The sequence below is a fragment of the Mastigoproctus giganteus genome, chromosome 9 (assembly GCF_048544385.1).
Source record: "Mastigoproctus giganteus isolate SK-2022 chromosome 9, ASM4854438v1, whole genome shotgun sequence".
NCBI classification, from domain to species: domain Eukaryota; kingdom Metazoa; phylum Arthropoda; class Arachnida; order Uropygi; family Thelyphonidae; genus Mastigoproctus; species Mastigoproctus giganteus.
The window spans coordinates 140,363,337-140,385,781 of NC_143583.1; the positions used below are offsets into that span (position 1 = coordinate 140,363,337).

The 22,445-nt window shown below is 35.5% G+C and overlaps 1 protein-coding gene across 1 annotated transcript in view; it reads left to right on the forward strand.

Moving 5' to 3' along the window:
- Positions 1–22,445, forward strand: part of LOC150080774 (beta-galactosidase-like) — a 389,882-nt gene that overhangs the window by 77,027 nt on the left and 290,410 nt on the right. The window contains exon 4 of the mRNA XM_090380816.1: positions 4,814–4,964. Coding sequence (XP_090236942.1) covers positions 4,814–4,964 — 151 coding nt within the window. The remainder of the gene's footprint in view (positions 1–4,813; positions 4,965–22,445) is intronic.

A 22,445-nucleotide genomic window follows, 5' to 3' on the forward strand; every position in this document is an offset into this window, starting at 1 on the left:
CCAAATGAAAGGCCTTGCACTTGGGAAATAGCAACTCCAAAATAAAATATACATTTGGTAATGTTGAATTAAAAAAGTGGAGGGAGGCATTGATTTGAAGGTTAAGATATGAGCATATTTCTCTATACAGCATAGACAAGCAGCAGAGAAGGGCCGTGGTGTCTTACTGTTGATTTTTGAACATTTTCTCATAGAGATGGTAAAGATAGAGCAGTAATAATCCCGCTATATAAGGCAATTCTAAGGCCACACTTGAAATACTGTGTCCAAGTATGGAGACTGTTCTCCCCCCCCCCCCAAAAAAAATCAAGCTTCTCGAAAGATTCCAAAGACACTTAACCCACTGGATGAGATTTGCAGAAATGTGCCCACATGAGGAAAAACTGAGTATGCCGGCTATAGAGCTTGGTAATCAAACACTTTAGAAGGGACCTAATTAAGGCTCTGAGAGGAGAAAGTAAAATGAATCAGATTGAAAATTTCACTGTTATAAATGATTCCAAAACTAGGAGCCATAAATTCAAATTATGGGGAAGAGTTTTAGTCAGCAACTGTTAATTACTGAAATAAATTGCTTCCATGGTTGGTTTTGCTGTTAACTTGGGGGAAATTCAGAGGTCAGTTGGATACCTTCACGAAGAGAAAATCATACAGATAGTTTATTTTTTTTTTGACTGCTGCAGAAAACTCATGACTTCCTTGCGTTGCTGGCTAATACTAATATTAATTCATTTTCACATTTAATTAAGCATCTTAAAATTAAAAAAAAATATATTGATAAGAATATTGCAACTACTGACCTGAAAACATTAAACAATTTATTTAAAAATAAAATACATAGGCATTAAAATAACCATGAAATAAAATCATTATAAGCATAAAAGATATAAAAAGAAATAAAAATGCAAGGTATAGCAGTTAAGAGTAATAAGAATATAATATATGTGAAACAGCACATGAATGATAAAATAAACATACAAGAAGCTTTCAAGGCATAGGGACCTCTTTTTCTATTTAGACTGAAGGAACGATAACAGCCTTTCTTATACCCCAGGAGCTACACCAGTTATACAACACAATGCACATCAAGCCTGGCAGACAAAAGAAAAGAAAAGAAAAAGAGAAGGAAAAAAGAAAAGAAATGGGGTAATGTAATTTAATCGGCTAATCATTCATCAAACACAGTACACGATGACTACCTGCTCCATTATTTACCTGCCATCTCTGTAAAATATTTACCTGCCATTTCTGCTATGTAAAATAATGGCCTCCATAATAGGATGTATTTGTGCCTCAGAATTATGATTAGTAATAGGACCCACAACAGCTATATGGAGGGCCTCTAACCATGAGAGTTAGTGTGCATTACGAGCTACATCCAATATTTCAATTCATCTGAGGGTTAAGATTACAATGCTGCCCAACACAATGCCCCATGACAACAGAGCTGCTAAAATCAGCCTGACAAATAGCCCCCTTCATGCTCAGAAACATGATCACAAAGCCTGTGCTCAGATTCGGCAATGTAACCTACCCCACAATCTGGGCAAGCAATATGGTATACCACCATTGAACAATGCAACAATGGAAGGGTCAGTTTTGTCCTAGGCATAACCAATTGCAATACTCTACTGGGAAATTGTACAGAGCCAATATGGTAATATAAAATCTTGGCAAGATGAGTGGAGACACTTGGATAGTAGGGGATGTACACAGTGGCAACACGAGTTGTCGTGGGATGGATAGTTGCATTTGGACAAATTGACCTGAATTCTAGCGAAGTCAGCCTCTCTGTCAGTGATTTTGTCAGTATGTGTCCAAGCTCAGCAGAACAGTGCTTGTGCTGTACTATACAAGTGTCCTGGCGTGGGCTGATTTATAATTAGTAAACTGACCCCGACACATGGACTTCCGATACATCGAGGTAACCAATTGGCCATTGTTTAATACAGTGTGAGGCTGTCCTGCCGAGCTTAAATACATACTTACAACATCAACAACGGAGAGGCTGAGTTTGCTAGAATTCAGGCTGATTTGTGACTACTCCTCTCCAATTCTGGATGTAATACAAATTCAGTTAATGAAATTGGTTTCCATTCTAGGCACAACTATTCACGTGTTTCCACTGCATACATTCCCTACTATCCAGCTGTCTTCACTTGTCTTGCAAAGATTTACAGTATTACCATATTGATTGTGTACAGCTTCCTGGTAGAAGATTGTGGGGTAGGTTACATTGGCGAATCTGAGCACAGGCTGTGTGATTGTGTTTCTGAGCATGGAGGCACCATTCACCGGGCCGATTTTAGCAGCACTGCTGTCGCAGAGCATTGTAATCTTAACCCCCAGATGAACATCGAAGTATTGGATGTGGTTCATAATGCACGTCACCTCTCATGGTTAGAGCCCCTCCATAGATCCTCTGTTGCTGATCCCATTATTAATCGTGATTCTGAGGCCCGCTTATATCCTATCATGGGGACTGTTGTTTTACATAGTGATGAGAGATAGCAGGTAAATAATCAAGAAGGTGGTCGTTATGTGCTTCATTCAGAGTTGGATGAATGATTGTCTGAAGATTAATAAGATGTGATTTATTGTGCAGTCAGATATGAAATTTTCTGAGCAGTGCAGACAGGCTCCAGAGCAGCTCATGGGGTCTTGTCAATGATAATATACAGGATTTTTCTAGCAGGAATAAGGAGGTGATTATCTCCTTGTATAAGATGATGGTCAGGCCTTACCTGGAGTGCTGCATACAGGTTTTAAGACCTCAATTTAGGAAGGATGTAGAGCTGCCAGAACAAGTAAGAGATTGTTGAGGGGAGCAAAGGGTTGCTCTTACCAAGAAAGGCTCAAGTTCTACAAATTGCAGTGTCTGGAGACTAGGCACCTGCAAGGCGATCTGGCTGTGGTGTATAAGGCCTTCAGTGGTTTAAGCAGGCTGAATGCTGACGGGATTCTTCCTCTTGCTCAGATTACGAACCCTGAGGGGACATAAATTTAAATTGAGGAAAGACAGTTATAGAGTAGATGTGGAGAAATTTGCCTATAGCCAGCTGGTAGTTGATTGCTGGAACAAACTTCCATCTGTCATTGTGGAAGTTGATAGCTTAAATAAATGCTAGGAAGAACTGGACAAACCTTTGGAGCAAATGGATAGGTTAAATGGGAAGTGGTTTTTTTTTTTTTTTTGGCTGATGCCATATAAGCTTGCTTCCTTGCATCATATTTCTACTAATGCGAATTTGTGTCCCCTCATGTGTGCAGTCTGAGCAAGAGGAAGGATTCCATCAGTGCTGATGGAATCCTTCAATCCATTCAAGGCCTCAAAGACCTTAATCAGATCTCCCAAATGGCTGGTTTCCAGATGCTGTAATTTGCAGAATTCTAGTCCCAGCATCAATCAGCATCTTTTCCAGTGAATCCACATCCTTTTTAAAATGAGATTTACAGAATTATACACCAAGATGTGGCCTAAACCATTGCCTTATACAACACAATGATCCCCTCCTAACCCTGCTGGCAAAATTCATCTTTATCATTGACTGAATCCCATGAAATATAATAGCATCTTGTTTACATTGCTCACAGAACTTCTCTAACTATGCAGTTATTCATGGGTCTTTTTCATTCTCTGCTACCCTGAGTGTGTTGCAACCAAGTTGGTATGTTATTCTGAAATTACTTTCACCTATGTGCAGTACTTTGCATTTTTCAATTTTAAACCTCAGTTCGTATTTCTCATCTCATCTGCCTAAATTTGTCTAGATTTGCCCTGATTACTGTCATTAACTACCCAACCAACCTTTGTATCATCTGCCAATTTAGACATTAAGCCTAATATGCCTTCATCAATATCATTAATAAATAAAGAGAACAAAAATGGACCCAGCACTCATGGGGCTCTGCCAGTATGAGTACCATTAGGCCAAGAAGAGTGGCAGTGTCCATTGATAACTACTCTCTGTCTTTTCTCATGCAGCTATTCCTTTATTCATAGTGTCAACTTTTCCCCGTGATGCCACACTGCTTCAATTTGTATAGCAGTCTTTTATGTGCAACAATATCAAAATTTTCCGAAATCTAAGTATATGATGTCAGAATTATTTTTTTCTGACATCATATACTTAGATACATCATATTATTTTAGTTTCTTTGTTACTGTGTCATAGTATCCAATAAGATTGGTTAGACAAGATTTCCACAGTCACAACATGGATAAATCCATGTTGTGACTGCATTCCTGGTCATATAATTTTGCCTTACTTCTTTATTGAGCAACAATGTTGAAGATTTCGAATTTTGTGTAGAATTGCAACAAATTTATCAAGATTTATTTATTTATTTATTATTTTATTTAATTAAATTATTTTAATTATTTAAAATAATTAAATAATTTAAAATAGTTTCAATTTAAAAATTTAAATTCAATAATTTAAATTGAAAAGAATTCTATTTAAATTAATTAATTATTTTATTCAATAATTTAAATTTAAAAGAATTCTATTTAAATTAATTAATTATTTTATTAAATAATTTATTATTTATTAATAAATATATTAAAGATTTATTATTATTTTTATCTGAAATTAAATGATACATGATTTTTTTTTTTTTACTAGATGAAATTGAGTAATATGGCAAATATTCCTAATTTATAATTGCTATTAAACTAAGATTAATATTATAATGCCTGTTGAGGAAAGGCTGTTTTATTCAGTTATTAATTATACATCAAGTATTTAAAAAAAAAAACTTGAAAACTTTCATTTAAAAAAATAAATAACTGTTTCCTTTTCATTTTATTTAGTTATGTGGAATGGAGTCAGCATGAGCCTGAACCTGGAATATATAACTTTAATGGGAATAATGATTTGGTGTCATTTCTTAAAACTGCTGCTGACCAACAGCTTTTGGTGATTCTGAGACCAGGCCCATATATTGATGCTGAAAGAGATATGGTGAGAATATTCATTTAAATATGATGATATTACTGTTTACATGCAAATATTTGACATGCACAGGCTAGTAATGCATCGCAAGAGGAGGAGAGTGATTTAATAAAGCATACATTTTTCGAGCCATACTTGCAATGGTATAGCTCAAAAAATGTATGCTTTATTAAATCTGTTTTTAGCTTTTTCCTCCATTATAACTGGTCATACAACTTGTTAGCTGCACAACAAGTTATAATGCACTAGAATTAACTTTTCAGTCTTTATAAATGTTTACAGGTGTAAATAAATTCAGTTGTTAGTGCTTAGTAATGTGCTTCTCCAAAACTGCTCGACCTCTCATGAAATCCAGAAAATTCAAATCCAGAGCCTCTCCTGATCCCCAAGACATTTGTTGTATTTTCAAACCAGATTTAAAGAGTTCATGTTTCTTTTCATTGTTAGTCCTAAATTTTTTTATCTGTGAAAAACAACTTTTCAAAATATCTATTTTAACCAAGTTAATTACAAATTCCACTATTATTTCAAGTTTTAGTAACAGAGGGAAGTACTTTTTCATATCTTAAAATTGTAAAAAGAATTATATTCAACAGTTAAAAAAATTAACCAAGTAGAAGAAAGACTAAGCTTCATAATGATTGCAATAATTTATTATTATTATTATTAGTAGTAGTAGTAGTAATAGTGACAAATGATGCAGCCAAAAAAAAAAAAAAACTAACACTTCCCATTTTGCCTGTCCACCTTCTCTAACAGTTTATCCACACACACACACACACACACTGTGTGTGTGTGTGTGTCTGAGCAAGAGGAAGGATTCCATCAGAAATGACCTTATCCATTCAAGGCTTTAAACACCTCAGTTAGATCTCCTCATAGGTACCTAGTCCAGATACTGCTGTTTTCAAAACTGAGGACTTTCATGGTAAGTGCATCCTTTTGCTCCCTTCACCAATCTTTGCTCCTCACTGCACCCATTCCAGCAGATCCACATCCTTCCTAAAATGAGGGTTCTAGACCTGTGTGCAATATTCAAGATGTAGCCTAACCCATTGCCTTGTACATTGGGATAATCACTTCCTTATCCCTGCTGGTAAAATTCTATATCATTGATGAAACCCGATGAACTGTCTTGGCAACTTGTCTGCAATGCTTAGAGAACTTCCTATCTAACTGCACAGTTACCCTCAAGTCTTTTTTCATTCTTTGCCACTCTGAGTGTGGTACCACAAAAGCTTTATGGTACTTTAATCTGGTATTACTGCTCCTCATGTGAAATACCTTGCATTTGTCAATATTAAACTTCAATTACCACTTCTCAGCCCATCTGCCTAATTTCTCTAGATCTTAATGCAGTAGCATACCCTGATTACTGTGATTAACTGCCCTTGCCAATCTTTTTCGAAAAAAGTCCAAAGTGAAATTTCCCTTTACAGACTGAAGGTGTTTTCCATTTTACACTTAGGACTGTAATAGTGTCAATGCCTTGTGGCCTTATTTATCTTAGCACTTACCTTAAGCAATCCAAATTACAAATAATCAGGAATAAAAATTAAATATTATAAAAAATCTTCTGTAATACAATATAGGGAAATTTTTGATTTTTAAAAATCATATTCATATCCATATTTCGAATCTTGTTAACAATAAAATATCACTTTTAACTTATTTCACAATAAACATATACATATATACATACATATACATATAAGTATATGTATATAAGTATATATATATATGCCTATATATATATATATGCATATATATATATGCATATATATATATACACATATATGTGTATATATATATATATATATATATATGTATGCATATATATATATACACATATGTGTATATATATATATATATATGTATGCATATATATATATACACATATGTGTGTATATATATATATATATATGTATGCATATATATATATACACATATGTGTATATATATATATATATATATGTATGCATACATATGTACATATATATGCATGTATATAAATATATATGTATATATATATATATATAAGTATATGTATATTTCAGTAAAAAATATTTGCATTTTTTTTTTGGCAGATATTACTGTTTTGGCATCTAACTCTCTTGCCTTCTTTAACTTATAGCATGTATAAATACAGAATTACAAATCAAATGCCTTATTTGAAATTATATCCAGTTTCAAACATTAATGCTTTTCATATTTCATAAATTTTCCTCACTTAGTGATCACTCTCTTTTCTATTTTAGTTACCAGCTATTCATTTAAAAAAGTATTCTCTCTCTCATAGCTACTTTTTATCTTTGGCACTATTGTACATTGTGATGTGTATTTGTATTTAAGCTGAACTGGCAATGACTTTTTATTGCAATAACTTAACAGCTTAACAATACCCAAATATTGCACAATTATAATAAGGATATATTACTATAGTGAAATTATAGTAACCTTTGTTGGATATATTACTTTAATTATGCTCATAAATATGATAAGATAATACCTCACTTTTTAATTAACAGATGAAGTTGATTAGCCTCAAAATTTATTAGCAACCTTAGCTTTCAGTTTCACATTGTTATGTCTACTTACAACGTTATGATATTGTTCTTTGCTTTGGTAATATATACACCTTTCTATAATAGCATCCAATATAATGGATGTTATTCTATGCAATGTATCTAAGATGAATTTACTATAAGTGCTGCTTTAGTTATAAATATTTTGAATGGAATCACTTTGAATAAAAAGGCAATTTCAGTGTAATTATTAATTAAGAAGAACATTGATCATTGATAAAAGCATTCAGAGCAGCACTTTTAATTAGTAAAAAACTATTTAATATTTTATGAAGTATTAGTAATTTAGTTCATATTTGTATTATATTATTATTTTCAAATTTTATTAATCAACTTTCTTTGCAGTTGTGATATAAGTCCCTCATATATATCAGTAAAATGACTGATTATTTATCTTAAATATAAAATGTCTGAAAGCTTATTTTTTTTTTCCATTATATTGGTATTAAAGACAATTTAGCATGGCGCCTCCATAGCCAGGTGGGCAGGAGTAGCAGCAGTGCATAGCACACGCTTCTTGATTAGACCGGGGTTTGAGCCCGTGACCACCAAATACAGAGGATGCGGAAAGGTCAGGGAATGACCACCGCATATCCCCGGAGCAATATGGTCTTAGTTGCTAATGCTCCTAAAAGCCAAAAAAAAAAAATTTAGCATATCAGAAATAATGTCTTTATTTCTTGTGGTAAAATTATTGTTTTGTTGCATTATTTCATTTAATTTGCTTTTGTGTTACATAAACATATTCCTGAAAATGTATATTTAAAAACTGGTTTCACAAATTTAAAGTAATTTTTTTTAACATCATGAGATTATGTACTATTAGTAGTAGTAGTGTTAAAATAATGCAACAAAGCAAACTTATCCAACATAAACAAAAAAAACAAAAAACTACCCAATTCATTTGGCCATCCCTTCTAATAATTTTTAATCCTTTAAAATTATTTCAAACTATCCCCACTCTACTCCCATCAACCAGATGAAAGAATTTCTGGCTGAAAGCAAATATTTACACATCTACACCAGCCATTCTTTTCCAATTTAAATTTATGTGCCCTCAATTCAAGAACTCAGTTCAATTCAAGAATTCAAGTCCTTCTTGCTAAAGGTACCCTTTTGTGCCCCAGACTAACCATGTCTCTCTTCTCTGAAATCTTTCCAACAGATCTGTGTTCTTCCTGAAATGAGGTTTCCAAACCTGTATTTGGTATTCCAGATGTGGTCTAACCATTGACTTATGCAATGATATGATTATCTCTTTGTTCCTGTCAAAGTTCCTGCATGTCATTAACCAAATTCAGTGAGCTGGCCTTACAGCCTAATTGCACTGCTCAGAGAACTTCATGTTAGACTGTACAATTACTCCGTCTTTTTCATTCTTCACTAACTTGAATACAGTACCACCTAATTTTTCAATGATCATGCCAGCTTTTGCATCACCAGCAAATGTGACATTAAACTTGTATGCCTTCAAAATCTTTGAACCTTGAGGGACTTCACTAATAACATTAGTTCAAGAAGAGCAGCACCATTTGTGACTACCTGTCTTCTGCCACTCAATGACCATCCCTTTATCCTTAGCAGTAACTTGACAATTTAAAAATTGATGTTCACAAATTTAAAGTGCTGCAATTTGTTCAGCATTCTTTCATATGGAACAGTATCAAAAGGTTTACTGAAATAAAAGTATATGATGTCAAAATCATTTTTTGCTTCCAGTTCCTTTGTGACTTCCTCATGATGACAAATCATATTGGTCATGCAAGATCTTCCCTTAACAAATCTGTGTTGTAATTGCCATATGATTGCATTCCTGTCAAAATGATCCTGAAATACTTCTTTAACCACTGACTCCATTATTTTCCCTGGAACAGAATTGAAGCTTACAGGTCTTTAGTTAATCACTTCACCCTTTTCTCATTCTTTTTTGAATAGGAATGACATTTGCACATCTGCAATCTATAGGGACTTTCCTGAATCCAGGGACACTCTCATGTTTTGCCTCATACTTTTATCCTCACAATTTCTCTTCAAAGTGAACATAGATGCAAAATATACAAGCATGAATGTAGGTATAAAATATTTATTCAGTTTGTTAGCAAACTGAATAGAATCGTAAAAAGTTATACCCTCCATATCTAGTGGACTGATGGTTTATCCTTCTGTTTTTAGTGTTAACATAAGCAAGAATTCTTTGCTATTATTCTTTATATTTTTAGCAAAGGCTTCTCATAATTTTCTTTATCTTGCCTAACCTTCCTAGTGACTTGATTGCAAACTAGTTTATACTTACTGTAGATTTTTGTGTACCCTGATAGTTTATAATATTCTTAATAAAGAATATTATAAAAACTATTAAACTTTTGCTGCCACCATTTAGCATCTGTGGTTATTAACATCAGTTGGTCCCAATGAAAAACTCTCTGTGACCATTGCAGTCATTTTTGTTCCATTATATTATTATTAAACACAATTTATCACGTAAAAATCTTGAGGTATTTTGACAAACTCAAATTCAACAATCCATATAAAAACTGCATGTCATAAATACAGTAACTCCCCAACTTATGTAATACTCGACTTACGCAAATTTAACTTTACGTAAGTTTTTGCCAGCTGGTGCAAACTGAAAAAAATATGGAAACATATTTTGCATCTTTAGGGATAAGTGGAGGTATTGTGAAAATATCGTAATGTGAACCCATTTGTGTTTTTTTTTTTTTTTGTAATTCGTTCCAAGTCCTTGGAAATTGAAAATTTATCTCTCTAAAGGATCATATTTATAATGGAAATTGCAATACACTTTCATCATCGTATGTTCCCGTTATAAGAATCAATTTTGAACGCCTTTGTGATATTTTTCTAAAGCACGTTTCTGAAGGTCACTACCGTAAACCAATAAAAACAATTTCCGGTTAGCACAATCTATTATAAATGAGTAGTAAACTCAATCTTATTGAATTTACAATAATACCGATAACTGGAATTCTGGGGCTTTTTACATTATCGTATTATGGTGACATGTCTTCCCCTTCACTGAAATCTTCAATCATATAAAAAACAAATTTTCAGAAACTTCTCTTCATTCCTATTTATACATTACAATGATGAAGAGAAGGGGACCAATGGAAAGTGCAAGCACTGGCAGTGCCAGGAAACAAAACAAAATTGATTTAGAAATGAAGATGAAAATGATTAAGAAGTACGAAGCAGGACAAAATTTGTCATCTATTGCAAGGGAATTAGGTCTCACTACTTCAAAAGTGAATACTATTTTAAAGGACAGTGCACACATAAAAGAACATGTCAAAGGATGAATGCACTTAAGATCAACAGTGATCACAAAACAGTAAAACAGTGTTATGGTGCTATATTGAAGATGGAACAGCTTCATTAATATGGATGAAAAATCAGATTCAGAAGCAAGTGCCCCTGAGTCCAATGGCCATTCAAGCAAAATCAAGAAGTATTTCTGAAGATATTAAGGATAAGTACGGCAAATCCCAAGCCAAGTTTATCACGTAAACTTGGCTTGGGGTTTGGCGTACCTATTAAGCAACGGGTTGGTTAATAGGTTCAAGCATTGCGCTGGTTTTCAAAACATTAAAGTGTGGTGAAGTCGCCAGTGCCGATTCTGCAGCAGCAGAGAAATTTTGTGATGTGTTGGAAAAATTATTGATGAAGGCGGCTATTCAATGCGGCAAATTTTTAACATTGACAAGACTGCTCCATATTGGAAAAAAATGCCAAATCGAACATACATTTCCAAAGAGGAAAAGACAATGCCAGGTGGCTTCAAAAGATAGGACCACACTCTTGCTTGGGGCTAATGCAGGGGGGGGGATTACAGATTAATACCACTGCTTGTGTACCATTCTGGAAATCCTTGTGCATTTAAGCAATAAAGCCACCCTACCTGTGCATTTCTGATCAAACCAGAGAGCACGGATAACAATATCTCTCTTTGAGAATTGGTTTAAATGCTGCTTCATTCCTGAGGTTGAAAAATATTGTAAAAACAACAATGTTCCTTTCAAGATTTTGCTTCTATTAGATAATGCTCCTGGACATCCTTTGCATCTAGATGATTTCAATTCAAACGTGAGAGTCATATTTCTACTGCCAAATACGACTTCACTCAGCCAACCTATGGATCAGTGTGTTATTTTGAATTTAAAAGCATACTATTTATGCACAACAATTGCTCAGGCATTTTCTGCAGTAGATGGGGAGAAAAATTTTACATTAAGATACTTATGGAAATCTTACATTATTTACCACGCCATCTTAAACATTAATAAGGCCTGGGCGGAAATTATTAAAAGTTGTTTAATTGGCGCATGGAAGAAAATATGCCCATGGCACGTAAAATTCTTCGAAGAGTTTGAAAAAGGCGAATCATATGAAGAGGTTACAGAGAAGATTGTAAAGGTTGCAGAGCTACTTCAGTTGGAGGTTGTTGCCAAAGATGTGGAGGAATTAATAGAGGAAGAAGAGAAGGAATTATGTCACGAAGAACTTATTGACTTGCAGGCATTGATAATGAAAGAAGAAAATGCTGATGAAGCTCAAGATGAACCAAATGAGGAGTTGAGATGCTTCATCACCACAGAGATGGCAATGGCATTTTGTGAAATTGCATCAGCAATGGCGAGGTTTGAGAGGATGGATCCTGACAGCGATCGATTCTTAAAAGTTAACAGGGGTTATTGATATGCTTGTTTGCTACAAAGAAATCTATGATGAAAAGAAAAAAGCCACCGTCCAGTCATCCATTAATATGTTCTTTTGTAAGGTTGAGCGGCTGACCCCTTCTAAATCTCCACAGTCCTCAATCGCCGCAGCGGTGTATTTATCAACTTGAAGACGTTGATTCTGTCAACGATGCTCGAGAGGTAAAACTTACTGACGTTATGCCTGTTTCCTCTCTTTTTTTTTGTAAGTTTCTAATTTTTAAATTTTTTAAATTGCACGCTTTTGTAATTTTTCCTGCACATTAGATAAAAAATTGAATAGATACAATAAATAATTCTATTCACAGGTTCGTCAAACATTTCATTTTCGATTCAATCAATCCAGCGAGCACAGTTGCAAATGCTGCACAAGCATGGGGGAAATTCCGACTTACTTAGAGCCATGGAATGCAATCCTTATGTTAATCAGGGAGTGGCTATAGTCAATTAGGAAAATTGTCTCCATTTCATTAGGCTAAATTATTGTTTTGGTTTGTTTGCTTTCATGCTGCACGCACATTTTCCTAAATATGCGGCACCAAAACTGGTTGTTCACATATTTAAAATAATATTTCAACTAAATGAATCCTCAGTATTTTTGAACTCTTCTTTGTTTATGGGTAGTCATTGTTGAATGTTTCCCCAAAATATCTGAATTACTTTTATGCACTGAATTATAGAAGTTGTATAAATTTTAAGTAAATGATTTTTAGTTAATTGACAATAAATTAAGCAGTATCATAGGAAAGGTCAAGTTAAAGTTAAATGAAGAATGTCATGATATGATATCTGTATCATAGGAAAGGTCAAGTTAAAGTTAAATGAAGAATGTCATGATATGATATCTAAATGAACTTAAGCGATTTTTTTTTTTTTAAATATATGAAAGTGATTCAAATGAAAACCGAAAAAGTAATAAAAATAAAAAAAAAACTTTAAATAATGCAATGAGTAGAATATATATTTTCTTCAGAGTAGTCTCATTGATTCTGTGCACTTTTTCCAGTATTGAACAAAGTTCTTATGGGCCTATATGAGAGCTTGAGGGACAGGGTGGATGCCCTCGAAGAAACTAAATTGAGGGGCCCATCAAGCTCTCAGCTGCCCACATCAACGCCAGAGCTTGCACTTGGGCATCGCGTGACACAGAGACAACCCCCAAGGCAGAATGCGCTGGTCCCGAAGGAACTAGTAGTTGTTGGTGACTCTATTGTCAGGGAAACGGGGAACATGCTTTGTAAAAAAGATAGGTGGAACAGGACCAGGGTATGTCTGCCAGGGGCAAAGGTTGATGACGTTGTAGAGCGAATATCATCTTTTAAGGGCACAAAAGGTGATATAGTTGTACACGTTGGCACTAATAATATTAAGAGTAGGAGACCGGCAGAATTACTTAACAAGTACAGGTCACTGTTGAACAAAAGCCGAGAATTAGGGTTGAATTTGAAAGTGTCAGCAATTCTGCCCAGACACGATAGGAGGGAGTATATGATGAGAGCCTTGTCGATCAATTCGGCCCTGGAAAGATTGTGCAAGGCTCAAGGGGTAGAATTTTTTTCAGCCTGGACTGTACTTGTTAACGGGAGAGATTGCTTCTACAGGGATGGGATACACTTAAATAGAAAGGGTGCAAGAATATTTGCTGATGCTATCGAGGCAGTGTTAGGTGGGTCGGAAACCTGCTAGCTTGGGGGGAGACAAAGACCAATAGATTGACAGTAGCCACTGGCAGAGGTGAAAGAGATCCTTGCACTGCTTCTATTAGAATGAGCAGAAGCCTGAAAAACAAGATGCATGGTATTTCAGAGACTGCTGGGAGCCATTGCGGTACAAGTAAACACATGGGTTGTGTTAGGGTAGCTAAGAATAGAAACAGGTGCAGATATACTTGCGTGTACACCAATGCTAGGAGTTTAGTAAATAAATTTGATGAATTTGAGGTATTGCTCAAAACATCGAAGGCAGATATTGTTGGGATATCAGAGACGTGGTGTCACACAGATATAAGGGATGCGGAACTGCAATTTGGGGAGTACAACGTCTACAGAAAGGATAGACAGGATAGGAATGGGGGAGGTGTTATGCTATTAGTTAAGAAACACATAAAAACCAAGGAAGTGAAGCCAGTCGACATCACTGGACAGTGCAGTGTGGAGTCAGTTTGGTGTGACATAAACATTGGGAGATCAAAATTGAGAGTAGGAGTGTGCTATAGGCCTAATGACTCTGATGAGTATACTAAGGAACTGTACAGGGAAATAGAGTGGGCCAGTAAATCAGGGTGTCTTATAATGGGAGATTTTAATTTCCCAGATATTGACTGGAATTTGGGGGCTGGTTACTCACACACTAGCAGGGCTTTTGTGGATTTATTGGATGATTGTTTTCTACATCAGGATGTTCGGGAGGCAACTAGAGGGAGTAATACTCTTGATTTGATTATCAGCAGTGATTCTTCATGCATTAAGAATCTGCAGATAAATGAACCACTAGGTGGCAGTGATCACAGTGTGCTGAAGTGGGATTTACTCAAAGAGGTAACTACCATTAGGGGTAAAGAGAAGGGTTATTGCTTCCGTAAAGGCGACTACAATGGACTGAGACAGTATTTAAATTCTATACAGTGGGACCAACTGATGATGTTACCAACAGCAAATTCAAAATGGGAAGCATTCAAAGAACTTATCTTGGAAGCTACTAGGCTTTACATACCAACTAAGAAATATTGTTCAAGGTTTAGGCCAAAATGGATGTCAGATGAACTAATGAGGCATATGGCAGAGAAGAAAAATGCATGGGATACATACATGACACAGAAGCCTATGAAAGATACAAGTTGATATGCAACCAAGTTACAAAGGAGGTTAGGCGGGCGAAGGCAGATTACGAGAAATCCTTGGCAAGGGATGCAAAGAAAAACAGCAAAGAGTTCTTTACTTATGTAAACTCTAGAAGGAAGGGGATGAATCAGATTGGTCCACTTGATATTGATGGGTCAAGTGTTGATGATCCTGCTCAGGTAGCTAACAAACTAAATGAATATTTTGCATCGACATTCACACATGAGGAGTTATTCAGCGAGGGGAATGCCAGAGGTGTATTCAACTCTAGCAGTAAGCTACAGAATCTTGAAATAACTGGGAGTAAAGTGGAGGAGAAACTGTTGAAGATAAACACAAGAAAGGCACCCGGGGTGGATGGGATCTATCCAGTTATATTAAAGGAGGCAGCAAAGGAAGTAAGCAAACCCTTAGCCATAATTATGAGAGCTTCCTTGGACTCAGGGGAGGTACCCATAGACTGGAAATGTGCAAATGTGACCCCAATTCACAAAGGACGATCAAAGGCTGACACAAGTAATTATAGACCTGTGAGCTTAACTTCTGTTCCAGGAAAATTAATGGAGGCACTGGTTAAAGAAGCACTGCAGGATCATTTAGACAAGACTTCAGTTATAGCTCAGACACAGCATGGTTTTGTTAAGGGGAAGTCTTGCCTGACCAACTTGATTGGATACTATGATGCAGTCACAAAAGAACTGGATGCAGGGAATAACTTTGATATTATATACTTGGATCTTAGAAAGGCTTTTGATACTGTTGCACATGGAAGACTGCTACACAAATTGGAGCAGTGTGACATTGGAGGCAAATTGCTGCTATGGATAAAGAGGTGGTTGAGGGGGAGAAGACAGAGAGTGGTAATCAATGGACACTGCTCATCGTGGACTGATGTTATTAGTGGAGTCCCTCAGGGCTCAGTGTTGGGTCCATTATTGTTTTCTGTATTTATAAATGATATTGATGATGGTATATCGGGCTTAATGTCCAAGTTTGCAGACGATACAAAGGTTGGCAGGGTTGTCAAGGACACTACTGACACTATGCTGCTGCAACAGGATCTGGAAAGGTTGAGCAGATGGGCTGAGAGGTGGCAAATGAAGTTTAACATTGACAAATGTAAAGTACTACACATGGGAAACAGCAACCCCAGAGCAACGTATCAACTCTGTGGTACAACACTGACAGTGGTAGAGAATGAAATGGACTTGGGGGTGGTTGTGCAGGCAGATATGAAGTTTTCTGAGCAGTGCAGACGGGCTGCAAGAGTAGCTCATGGAGTATTGTCAATGATATACAGGAATTTTTCCAGCAGGGATAAGGAGGTGATTATTCCATTGTATAAGGCGATGGTCAGGCCACACCTAGAGTACTGTATACAGGTCTGGAGGCCTCATTTCAAGAAGGATGTAGAGCTGCTGGAACGAGTACAGAGAAGGGCAACAAGATTAGTGAATGGAACAAAGGGGTGCTCTTACGAAGAAAGGCTTAAGTTTTGCAAATTACAGTGTCTGGAGACTAGGCACCAGCGAGGTGATCTGATAGAGGTGTATAAAGCCTTGAATGGTTTAAGCATGCTCAATGCTGATGGGATTCTTCCTCTAGCTCAGAAAAATCACCTGAGAGGGCATAAATTCAAATTGAGGAAAGACAGATGTAGGATAGACGTGCGGAAATTTGCCTTTAGCCAGAGGGTGGTTGGTTGGTGGAACAGACTTCCATCCCTTGTGGTGGAGGTTGATAGCCTAAATAAGTTTAAAGCTCAGCTGGACAGGTATTTTGAACGAACAGAGGGGTGAAGTGGAAGTGGTTTTTTTTTTTTTTTTTTTTTTGGCTGATGCTGCATAAGCTTGCTTTCTTGCATCAAATGCCTCTACTAATGCTAATGCTATGGAATGTATTAATTGAAGGAAGAATTTTTAGGCTTGAGTTGAAGCCATTTGTGCATTGTCATCTTGGCCCCTTTATTTGACAAGAAATGATGTCCTTGAAGTGTATTTTTTTTCAATGGCTGTAAAAGGTTAAAAACAATATGGACTGTTAGTGCTTGATCCAGCTGCTGGAGTAACCTTTTTAAAGGTTACCAGAATTCATTTTTAGTGTTATTTTAATCGTTTTCTGGCGCAGTATAGCCTTAGTTGTTTTTGCGCCAATAAACACCAAATCAAATCAAATCAAATCCAGCTGCTGGATGAAAGAAAAGCTTCAAATTATCAGCCTGCAATATCATGTTTTGAAACTTTGCAAGAAGTTCCAGGTTTCGAAAAGTTACAAGTCTTGTGTACCATGATGTTTTCATGGGAAAACACATGGTAGACAAGACTCCACCTGTGGAACTCCTCTTGAGACAAAAAAGATCACAATAATATGTTGTGAGTTATGAAGAGATGTCACTGCTGTAAAGTAATTTTACTTCTGTTAAAGAAGTAATTTTCCATGTTGTTGAGTAAAACTCTGAAATACTGTCACTTGCATATTTAAATCGGAAGAAATTATGTTCAGTTGTGCTTTCTAATTCAATGTTTCTATATGTGAAAGAACATTTGAAGCAGGTTGATGGTGATGGTAGATCTATCAGAAATAACAGTGAAGTAGCAAGGTATACGACAAAAGTAATTTTAAATAAATAAATTAGATGGCTTTTTCAGATACCTTAAGGAAGATGCAGCCCACCGGGATCAGGTGAAAATCCTTTATTGTTTTAGTTTTGGATCCTTTGGAATTGATTTCATGTAGTAATGTATTCAAATTTGAGGAACAGAAGCCATTCTTAAAAATTTCATTTCATTTTTTGGTGTGTAAAAGTTCATTTCAAGGTGTGTAAAAGAATATCCACAATGAAGACACAATGGATATTGCTTTTCATATCAAAAATGGTGATGATCATATAATGCTTGCCAGCAGACTTAATAGACTGTCCCTAAGAAGAGGTGGAAGTGTACTGTTCTTCCATTGTAAACTTTGTTATTTTGATTAAGAGTTATTCCCAAGTACTTTCAAAATGTGGCTAAGGTAAAGAAAGCCTGCACGAGAACGACGAGAAACGTCGGATAACTTACATGGAAAATCAGTTTCCCGACACTGGACTCTAGTGCTGCTCGCTTGGTAAACAGATGGTAGATGTTATTGGTCTGGAGCAGAAATCGAGAAGGATATATTGATTGACAGGTAGGCTTGGCAAACGATGAAATGATTGATGGTGGGTGCGACAGACGGCAAGCTACTGTATAGTCATTGGTTGGCATTATGATGTGTATTTAATGCCATTAAATTTACCAGTAAAGAACGGTGCATAATTGTTTTGTAATAAACGGTGAACAGGTAATAGTAGTGATGAATCTTTTAAGGTACTGATTGACGTTATGATATGGGTGTATCCGCACGAGTGTCTTTAAAAATAAAAGTACAGTAATAAAAAATTAATATTTTGTTAATAAACAATTTATGTGCTAGCCCACCCATGATTCTAAAGAAAAAAGGTTAGGTTACCCCTCCATTTCGGGAGGGGTTCAAGCTCCCATGGGATTCAAGTGGAGGTAACCTGACCTTTTTTCACCATTAGGGCATATTATTGAACAAGAAAATAAAAATACAGTCATAAAAAAAATTTATTTTTTTATGAATGTATTTCTAAATATGACTGATTCTAAAGAAAAAAAGGTTAGGTTACCGCCTACACTTCGGGAGGGGTTCAAGCTCCCATGGGATTCAAGTCGAAGTAACCTGACCTTTTTCACCATTAGGGCATATTATTGAACAAGAAAATAAAAATACAGTCATAAAAAAAATTTATTTTTTTATGAATGTATTTCTAAATATGACTGATTCTAAAGAAAAAAAGGTTAGGTTACCGCCTACACTTCGGGAGGGGTTCAAGCTCCCATGGGATTCAAGTCGAAGTAACCTGACCTTTTTCACCATTACGAAATACTGTAATTGTGGAAAAAGGTTAGAGCATGTGCGATTAGGACAAGTTACCATTAGTGCTGCTAAAGTGATACTAAACCGATGTTATCGTGTGTTGTGTTCGTGCACCAATCAGCACATCATTTGCCATGCCTACCTGTCAATCAATATATCGTTCTCGACTTTGCTCCAGACCGATAACATCTACCATCTGTTTACCGGGTGAGCAGCGCTAGAGTGCCGTATCAGGAAACTAATTTTCCGCGTAAGTTATCTGACGTTTCTCGTCGTTCTCATGCAGGCTTTCTTTAGCTTTGCCCAAAATGCTTCATGCATTCTCATAACTAATACCCAAGACTTTGGCAAGTTTTCTGATTGTAATTCATCTGTCTTCAAGGATGTAGTAGATGCTGTAGTCACAGTAGTCCATTAGTCATATCAGTTATAAATTTTCATGGATGGCCTGGTGTAAGATCATTTCTGTGGATATTATGTAGGAGGATCATGTTCTGTTCTGGTTCTATTTTTGAACAACTTATGCCATCTAAATACAGCAAATCTGAGTTCACCAGATACCCCATAGCTTTTTTTTTTTATTTTATAGAAGTTCTAATGTTTCTGTTGGTGTTCTGTCAGTAGAATTTCATATTGACTTGCTCTTTGTTTATTATTTTTCTTGTGCGTATATTATTTTTGTTTGAATTTATTGCTGATTTTCAGAAATTATTGTGGACCAGCAGAGACAAAAACAAAATACATTAGAGATGAATATCAGTTAGGTTTGTATATACTTTTTCTTAATAATCATTCTAATGTATTTCATTCATGTGTGAATATACATTTTGTATAGTGAAAATAGCCTCAATCCTTTTTTTAACATTCTACCTTATGAGAATGAGCCAAAAAGTAATGCCTGTTACTTCATAACCTCAGTTCTGGCTGTTGCAGAGGTTCCAACTAAGTTTTCCATGTAACTAGTATTTTCTAGTTAGTGCATGCAGAGTGCATTTTTCTGTGATTGTTCATTCACAAGGTACGCCATTTTAAATATTTGAACTGCAATTGAGAAAAAAAAAGAAAAGAAAATGAGTGGAAGTTTAACAACTTTTGTCCCATTGTTTTTGCAGAAAGGATGCATTTTTAGGCACATTAGCAGACATATATACATATTGCCTATTGTGTTCACCATGTCCATCCATCCTTCTGCATGTTAAAACTCAATTCCCAATGGATGGATTTTCATGAAATTTTATATTGGAGCCTTTTAGAAAGATTTGTTGAGCAGCCTAAATTTCATTTAAATTGGACCAATACAAATTTGACAGTATTCCTTTGACCTTTCATTCATGTGTGATAACTTGACTCCCAGTGGATTGATTTTTATAAAAATTTTATAATTTGTTTTCATATATATCACATAGGCCATCCACATACTGTATATTGCAGCTGAAGCAGTGGATATATGTTGTTGCTGTGTTGCTGGCTGGAGCAATGAATGGGCAATGTGGCAGATATATAGGAACAAAGTTTTCTCAGTTCATGCATAAACCTTGTTGCTTGCTTTTTTCTCACTTTTTTTTTTTTATTATAGATCATGAATTATTCATGATCATGAATAGACCATGAATTCAAATTGAGGAAAGACAGTTGTAGAATAGATGTGTGGAAATTTGCTTTTAGCTAGCTGGTGGTTGATTGCTGGAATAAACTTCCATCTGTCATAGAAGTTGATACGGCACAATATGGCCCAGGAGGCTCTTGTGCCAAAAAACCCAACAACAACAACAACAACAAGAAGTTGATAGGTTAAATGAATTCAAGGCAGAACTAGACAAACATTTGGAGTTAATGGATGGGTGAAATGGGAAGGTTTTTTTTTTTTTTTTTGCTGATGTTATATGAGCTTGCTTTCTTGCATGTTGCAACAGATTTGACTCTGAGGAAGAAGTTTGAGCAGCCATGAACAGATGGCTTCTCAGCTGAAAAAAATTTACCTGAACAGCATACAGAAACTTTATAAGTGCTAAACAGAACATACTGAATTAGGTGGCACATGTGTAGAAAAAATTATACATCAAATTAAAGATAACTTTTTTTATCTACAAATATATATTTTTTTCTTTTTCAATTATGGAATGTATTTCTTCAAAATTTATACAGTAAGAGGCATTACTTTTAAGTCCACCCACACAAAAAATTAGCCTGTAATATTTTAGGTTATTAAAAATTAACTTTATATGCCAGAGATGAGTATTATTTATAGCTTGTGCGCACGCACACACACACACACACACACACACACACACACACACACACACACACACACACACACACACACACACACACACACACACACACACACACACTTAATTTAATTTAATACAGGCATATTTGAAAAGAGAGACTTGTAAGTGAAACATGTTTGAATTTAACAATTCTCTTTCTTGTTTGACTTCATGGTGAGGGGCCACTTACCAAACTCAAAGTTGTCTTACCATCTCTTATTCCTTGGCTTTCTGCTTGACCTGAATTTTTTGGATTCATAATGCATTCTATTTAAGCCATTTGTTGTTTTCCAGCTGATACCTTCTATATGTGACAATTTCTTCTATTATATATACCATTTTTTAATTTACTGCAAATGGCGATGTTCTCAATTTCATCTAGCCTTGAGTTTACAACAGTAGGTTTTGGAACTTTCAGTTTCTACTATCACTGTCTTTTTCTTATCACTTTCCCCATGTCCATGTTTCACTTCCATATCTGCCAAATACGGAGGATGTGGAAAGGTCAGGGAATGACCACCGCATATCCCCGGAGCAATATGGTCTTAGCTGCTAATGCTCCTAAAAACCAAATAACAACAACAACTTCCATATCCAGTGATAAGTTTTAAGAGTACTTTATACATTTTCATAATATGTGCATGTGATCATTTTCTTGCACAGGTTTTTTGCAATATTCCATTGTGCGAAATAATTTTAAAGTCTTTTTTAAGTCTTTCTCACTATCCAGGATAATTATATTTCCCAAGTTATTTGAATAAGAAATTGGAGAAGTTTGACTTCTGGGAGGGCTTACTGGTGGAACGTCACTGACAATGCTAAGACCCACCCTGGGTTATAACGCCAGAAGAAGAAGTTATTTGAATTCCTTTACTTGTTCAATTGATTTATTGTTCAGGACCAGTAAGCATCTTACCATTTCTTTTCCCATAAAGGTTGTTGATTTAAGTGAAGAATAATACAGCAGGACCAGTGGAGGCAGTAACTAAGATAATTTAATAAGTTAAAATTAATACAAGAAGTTTTAAGGTGACGAACACCTTCCTCAGCAAGGAAAAGTAAAAATATACTTACATACAGAATTGCAAACATAATATAAATGTTAAGAATAGAATAAATACTAAATAGGCTGTGTGTGCTC